General features: G+C 58.7%; 2 protein-coding genes across 2 annotated transcripts in view; both read left to right on the top strand.

Moving 5' to 3' along the window:
* The window catches only part of LINJ_35_1150 (oligosaccharyl transferase-like protein), a gene marked incomplete at both ends in the record, with an annotated part of 2,355 nt that extends 2,214 nt beyond the window's left edge, over positions 1–141 (top strand). The window contains one exon of the mRNA XM_001468891.1: positions 1–141. This exon is cut by the window's left edge and continues 2,214 nt beyond it. Within this exon, the coding sequence (XP_001468928.1) occupies positions 1–141 (141 nt within the window).
* Positions 142–4,525: 4,384 nt separating this feature from the next.
* On the top strand, positions 4,526–6,910 carry LINJ_35_1160 (oligosaccharyl transferase-like protein; the record flags this gene model as incomplete). Its single annotated transcript, XM_001468892.1, has 1 exon — positions 4,526–6,910. One exon carries the CDS (start codon positions 4,526–4,528, stop codon positions 6,908–6,910), a length of 2,385 nt encoding a protein of 794 aa, XP_001468929.1.
* Positions 6,911–7,500: the final 590 nt, after the last annotated feature.

Genomic DNA, 7,500 nt, shown 5'->3' on the forward strand with positions numbered 1-7,500 from the left:
GGGCAGTACCCGCCGGCGAAGGAGATCCAGGAGATGCTGGCACACCGCGTCCCCTTCGATCAGATGGGCAAGGACAAGAAGGACAAGGAGGCGTACCACAAGGCGTACATGGAAAAGTCGAAGAAGGTAGTCGAGTTCTGAAGCTGTTTTTCAGTATCGACTCGTTGGCTGAGGGGGCGCAGAACTGAGAGAGAGGTGATGGTAGCCTTCGTCCTTCTCTCCCTATCGCCTTTTTTTCTTGTATTTTTTATGTGTAGTGCTCTGTTTCGCCCGCGCTGCATCCCTCGAAACTCTCAGGGCCACTTTGGGGAAAGGGCAGAGGTGGCCAGGTGATGCGCCATGGATGGTGTTGTTTGCCTAATGGTTGCCGAAACAAGGAAGAAGCATTCATGATAAAAAGGAAAGCAGACTCTCCAGTGGGGCGCACGATTCGGCTTCGCAGTGCGCAGCAATGTGTCGAACCTACTTGTCAGCACAGTCCTCGCAGATTGTCGGTGGAGGGCGGAGCGCCGCTTTGTCTTTTTTTGTTGTTGTTTGTTTGTTTGTTTGTTTCGTTAGCTCAAGATGCACATTCTGCCCCTGATGATGCCGGAAACCTCGGTGCGTGGTATCTCAGGGTCCAGTACCCACTCTTTCTGGGGAGGCCAAGAGCCTGCAGCCTGGACTCCGGTACGGCTACGGGCTCTTGGTGTGCGCAGAGCGGTCTGAGTTGGCTCTACGCGGAAAAGACTTGCGGTCATGATCAGCATGAGATCAGCTCACTACGAATCGTGTTGGCAATTTAACCAATAGGCGTGTTTCACACACACCCCGCCGCCGCCCGCCCGCGGGGCTGCCAGGCATTTGGCCTCCCAGGTTTTCAGTATTCCGATGTGGCAAAGGATGAGAAGCACGGTGCTGATGCCTCTGTGTTCACGCAACAGGACATGCGCACAGGTGTGGGCCCTCTCCTTTGTTGTCAAGGACGAAGTTGCAGCAGTGACGCTCTGGCTTTGCCGCGATGGCCCTACTATAAAAACACAATTCTCGTCGGGCTGCACACCTAACAGTGGCCTGGTGGCACGGGAAACTTTCTCGATCAGGTGCCAAGCGAGGTCGCACTCGGCCTTCACGCTATGGGGGTGTGGGCCGGCTCGCGCTGCCTGGTGTGGAACACGAGATGACGACCCAGCTGATTGGGGGGGGACCACTCCACGTGATTGGCGTAGGGCCCACTCCTTCACATGCGCAAGCAACAAAAACGCCCCAACCATGGCGCAGTGCATACCGGGGGCACGGAGATGTCACCACATCGCCGAGTACCGACTGTGTGAAGTTCAGTATCCACGCTGAGGAGGGATTTGAACAGGTGCCGCGAGCGATGGGTGGCGCCCAATTATGTTTTCCCACAGATTGAACTGGAAACTCTGCCGTGCCCTGATTGACGAATCGATTCGCAAAAAAAAAACTCGCCTACACCGCAGCCGCCCACAAGCGAGGACGCGTCGGCTTCAGAGTGCCGCGCTGCCACCGACCACACAAAGACGACCCGAAAGCGCAGTAAAGGTAGGGAAGTCGAATCGCCCATTCCGTTACAGCCACAACAGGCACAGTCACAAAGCATCCCTCAAAGATAAGGTAAAATTCATCGCTAGACTCATGACTGAGACCGCCGGGAACGTTGCCCTGCCTGGTAGAGCCGCTCACACACTGTTCAAGGCGCCAGAGGCGACGTGATTCGAAGCAACTCTTGAGAAGGCAGCCTGCGCGTCGCCCGAGCATTGCCCTCGCTCGGACGTGCTTATCAAAGAGCCCGCCTCGAAGGATGCATGCAGCCCCGCTGCGCCCTCCCTCCACCCCGCCCTGTGACGTCGACCAGCACCCGGCGAAAAAGTCCCTTCAGCGAGTCGCCTCGCGACGACTGCGCCGTCATTCTGCGAGACAGGCTCCAGCCGCGCCCGTACAGCCTCCGTCCTCACCCCGCTCAGCTTTAGACCTCCCCCCTGGGGTTGCTCCCCCAACAAGCCAGAGTCGCACCACCAAGGTACACCGAGACAGCCGCAGCGTTTGTCGACCCTACGCCGGCACGCTGGGCTTCCTGCATCACGGCGCCTCAGAGGCCCAAACGCGGCCCGCACCACACACGCCGCACCATGGCTCTCCCACACCATCGCCCCCGCCCACCCTCTGTGTTCGCGCCCACAAGAACAAGTCCAAGATGGCCAGGCGTGCATGCCCAGTCGCACAACCATCCCTCCTGGACCCTCTTCACCTCATGATGGTGGTGGACCCCCCGAGCGTGCAGCGCAACCGGACGCCGGCACGGCACCACGCCATCCGTGCTCATCGCACCACACTCCCCACATTCTCCGCGGGCACGGATGTCATGCAGGCCACGCTACAATTCGTCCTCTGCAAGGTGGCGCGCTGGACACTGGAGCATGCCAGGTAGCTGGATGAGCATCCCCCAACACAAGGCGCACACGCGCCGGTGCGCGGCACCGCGACCAGCATTGGCTCTCCGCTGCACGCACGTGCCTAGAGGAGCATCGCCACCCCCGTCTTCTCCGCGTGCACATCCAGCCCACGCGCCGCATCGGTCCAAACGCTGCCGAGGTCAACAAAGTACCCACGACTCGGCCTGCCGAGCGCAGAGGGGTCTGCCCGCACGAATGCGGCCCGTCAAAGGATCGCCTCCGCTACTCCTACATGGCACGGCTGGAGTCAGCGTTGCTCCACGGTGCCGCCGTGTGGTCAGAGGGTGCTGGTCGAAAACTGCACGAGGGCCCTGTGCACCTTCACGCCATAGCATTACCAGTCATCGTGGCTACCCCAAAATGCGCACACAGTGGGCACACCCACTCGAAGAGGCCAAGCTCCGCACGCGCGTTGCGCATCTCTCCCCTACCCGCTGTTGCGCAGATGGTACAGCACAGACAGACAGCAAGTCAGGTGCGGCCGCGGTGCGCTATAGCAATCATGCACGCACAGGTGCACACGGGCAAGGGGCGGCGGCGCCCTTGCGCGCCGCTGCTGCGCTGAGCGTGCAGCAGTGGTGCTCGCGCCTGACCTGCTGCGAGGACAAGCCGATCATCCAAGATACGGAAGAGCAGGTGCGGCTGCTGCCACGAGCTCGCTCTCCCTCCTCATGGCGCTTTCATTAGGGCCCCTACAAGGGTGGAAAGTGGCGCATTGCGACGTGTTTGGTTCCAAATCCTGGCGCTCGTGGTCCGTCGCGTGCGGCTCTCATTTCAGTTTGTCTGCCGCCATTGTGCAGTGAAGCACGGCGGCAATGTATGCAAGCTTGCGACATCGGCACCGTCAGAGGAGTGGACGCCAACTGCATGGATCACGGACAGTGGTCTCCAGTCTCCGACGCCAGGCCGACATCCCTCATTGCCTGCACGGCAGGCGTCATCGCTTGTGCCCTCGAGAAGGGCCGTAGACGCGGCCCGCGTGGATCAAGAAATGCAATCCACCCAGGGCTGTCTGGCACCTATCGAGAAGCAGGCATACGAAGAAGGGACGAGGAAGCGCGGGAAGAACCTGTACGATGCATGGCGCCGATTCGACGGCAGATGGTTTGTCCTAGAGGACCAGGATTGCAGCCGTAGCGCAGCAGAGGTACTACGGTACGCTGTGGTTGTGTGTACGCGTACACTTTGGCGGACTTGCTCGTGGTGGTGGGATGGACACGTCGGCAGGAAAAAAGAGGATCATTGCGTGTGTGAGTTCAGAGGTGGGGCAACCGCTGCACTGTTCCACCACCACCACCACCACCACACTCCCTACAGCAACAGCTGTGCACACAGGCATACAAGTACGCGCATGGCACCGCCTAAGCACGAATGAGCGAGCGTGCGATGCACCACAGTGGCCGTATAGTATAACCAGCCGCGTCGACATCCTCTGAGTTGTGTTGTCTTCTCTTGTCTCCATCACTCAGTCCTCTCTCCCACCGGTTTTCTCTCTCTGCTTCACTCTCTGCTCGCTTGTTCGTTTGCCCTTTGTGCCCACCTCATCTCCGGCACGCTGCCTCTCACTTCGACCTTGTCCCTCCTGCCCCCATGCATACGTGGATCGGGGTGGAAAATGCCGGTGTTGGCGTTGGAAAACAATACATATCGACATGTGTATGTGTGTATAGATCTATTTAATATATACTATTGTGTGGTACTCCACCTGGCTCTCCTTGCTTGCTCCTCGGATATTCGAGGCAGCTGTTTTTTTTTTTTTGCTTCGCCCCTCTGTTCTTTGTGTGCTTGCCGGAAAGAGACCATACCAAGCCCTCCCTCGCTTGCTCACTAGCAGAGCGATTCAAAGGCGTCCCGCAACCTGCAACAGAGGGGGGGACAGAACGAATACGACCCCATAGGGCATCGATAGCGCGCATCATACAAACAGAAAAGAAGCGCCAATGGAGGCAGCGTCAAACTCGAATGCCCCCGAGAGCGACGTGATGGCGACAACAAATGCTGTTGCACCACCGTCGACGGCTGCACCCAGACAGGCTTCAAGTGAAACGCTGCTCATTGGTCTATACAAAATGTCCTCGCAGACTCGTAGCATCATCTACTCCTCCTGCTTTGCAGTGGCCATGGCCATTGCCCTCCCTATCGCGTACGACATGCGCGTCCGCTCCATCGGCGTGTACGGGTACCTCTTCCACAGAAGTGACCCGTGGTTCAACTACCGCGCTGCCGAGTACATGTCCACGCACGGCTGGTCCGCCTTCTTCAGCTGGTTCGACTACATGAGCTGGTACCCGCTGGGCCGCCCTGTTGGCTCCACCACGTACCCGGGCCTGCAGCTCACTGCCGTCGCCATTCACCGCGCGCTGGCGGCTGCCGGCATGCCGATGTCTCTCAACAACGTGTGCGTGCTGATGCCGGCATGGTTTTCACTTGTCTCTTCAGCGATGGTGGCTCTGCTGGCGCATGAGTTGAGCGGCAATATGGCGGTGGCCAGCATCTCGTCTATTTTGTTTAGTGTGATTCCAGCCCACCTGATGCGGTCCATGGCGGGTGAGTTCGACAACGAGTGCATTGCCGTCGCAGCCATGCTCCTGACCTTCTACTGCTGGGTGCGCTCGCTGCGCACGCGGTCCTCGTGGCCCATCGGTGTCCTCACCGGTGTCGCCTACGGCTACATGGTGGCGGCGTGGGGCGGCTACATTTTCGTGCTCAACATGGTTGCCATGCATGCCGGCATATCATCGATGGTGGACTGGGCCCGCAACACGTACAACCCGTCGCTGCTGCGTGCATACACGCTGTTCTACGTCGTCGGCACCGCCATCGCCGTGTGCGTGCCGCCAGTGGGGATGTCGCCCTTCAAGTCGCTGGAGCAGCTGGGTGCACTGCTGGTGCTTCTCTTCATTTTCGGTCAGTCTGTGTGTGAGGCCCAGCGCAGACGATTGGAAATCGCGCGCTTTTCAAAGGAGGGCGTGGCGCTGCTCATCCGCATCTACGCAGCCTTCTTCGTTGGTATCGTTGCCGTGGCCACCATTGCCCCGGCCGGATTCTTCAAGCCGCTCTCCCTGCAAGCGAGCGCGATAATCACTGGCGTATCTCGTACCGGAAACACACTCGTAGACACTCTGATTGCGCAAGACGCGTCCAACCTACTCATAGTGTGGCAGCTTTTTCTCTTTCCCGTCTTTGGTTGGGTGGCCGGCATGAGCGCCTTCCTTACAGAGTTGGTCCGGAATTACACCTACACAAAGAGTTTCATGCTGATGTACGGCGTGGTTGGTCTGTACTTCGCCAGCCAATCTGTCCGAATGATGGTGATGATGGCCCCCGTGGCGTGCATCTTCACTGCCCTTTTGTTCCGCTGGGCACTGGACTACCTCCTCGGGTCGTTGTTTTGGGCTGAGATGCCACCTTGCTTTGACACCGACGCGCAGCGCGGGCGGCAGCAACAGACCGCGGAGGAGGCGGAGGCAGAGACCAAGCGTAAGGAGGAAGAGTACAACACCATGCAGGTCAAGAAGATGACGACGCGCATGTTGCCCTTCATGTTTTTGCTCTTACTGTTTCGTCTTTCGGGGTTCATCGAAGATGTGGCGGCGATATCGCGCGAGATGGAGGCACCGGGTATAGTTTTTCCCAGTGGACAGGTGCAGGGCGTGTCGGAGAAAAAGGTGGACGACTACTATTCGGGGTACCTGTACCTGCGCGACAACACGCCAGAGGACGCGCGCATTTTGGCCTGGTGGGACTACGGCTACCAGATCACAGGCATCGGCAACCGCACCTCGCTGGCCGATGGCAACACCTGGAACCACGAGCACATCGCCACCATCGGCAAGATGCTGACGTCGCCCGTGGCGGAGGCGCACTCGCTGGTGCGCCACATGGCCGACTATGTTCTGATTTTTGCCGGAGACACGTACTTTTCCGACCTGAATCGCTCACCGCACATGGCGCGCATCGGCAACAGTGTGTACCGCGACATCTGCCCCCACGACCCGCTGTGTAGTCGGTTCGTGTTACAGAAAAGACCGAAAGCTGCTGCAGCGAAGCGCAGTCGACACGTCAGCGTTGACGAACTAGAGGAGGAGGACAATGCAGAGCACGTGGTATACGAGCCGTCATCACTCATGGCCAAGTCCCTCATATATCATCTGCACTCAGCAGGGGTGGTGAAGGGGGTCACGCTGAATGAGACGCTCTTCCAGCACGTCTTCACCTCGGCGCAAGGTCTCATACGCATCTTCAAGGTCATGAACGTGAGCGAGGAGAGCAAGAAGTGGGTTGCTGACCCGGCAAACCGCGTGTGCCACCCGCCTGGGTCGTGGATCTGCCCCGGGCAGTACCCGCCGGCGAAGGAGATCCAGGAGATGCTGGCACACCAACACACCAACTTCAAGGACCTTCTTGATGCCATGAACGACTTGGAGCGGGAGCAGGCGCTGAACAAGGAGTAAGCGAACCTGCAGACAGAATCGGGGAGGTGTGTGTGTGTGTGTGTGTGTGCGAGTGTGTGTTTGCGTCTGCGGGTGTTCAGCGCAAGCTCGTGATGAACCGTGCGGACAGTCGTAGACGCCAGCGACGCTGTACGGCATTTCTGCTTCGCTGCCAAAGGGTGAGGGCTTTCTTTTCTCTTTTGCTTTTTCGCTTTCCGTTGTCCGTGCGCCAGTGGTGGGCTGCAGGCATTGTGGAGTACGCACCACCAGTCGCGTGTGTGTGCATGCGTGCGTGTATTCTTAATGGGGGTGAAGGGAGAGGTCTCGGTTCCATCGATCTCTCCCTCTTCCTCCCGCTCCCTCTCGTGTTCTCGGCCGCTGTGGGAACGGCAGCAAAACGAACCCAAAGAAAGTAAAAACGTAACGAGCAGCTCGAAACACCGCAACTACATGTGCACATACAGAGAGAGGCAAACTCCATAGTCCGATGACCCATCCTCCCTCCCCCCGCCCCCTCTAACGCACACGACCATTTTGAGCGCTATGGCTAGACGACTTTGTGTCGGTGCGTGTATGTTGTGTCTATTAGTGGCGGTGTCTTGTAGGCTCCA

This window comes from Leishmania infantum, chromosome 35 (assembly GCF_000002875.2).
Source record: "Leishmania infantum JPCM5 genome chromosome 35".
Classification (NCBI taxonomy): domain Eukaryota; phylum Euglenozoa; class Kinetoplastea; order Trypanosomatida; family Trypanosomatidae; genus Leishmania; species Leishmania infantum.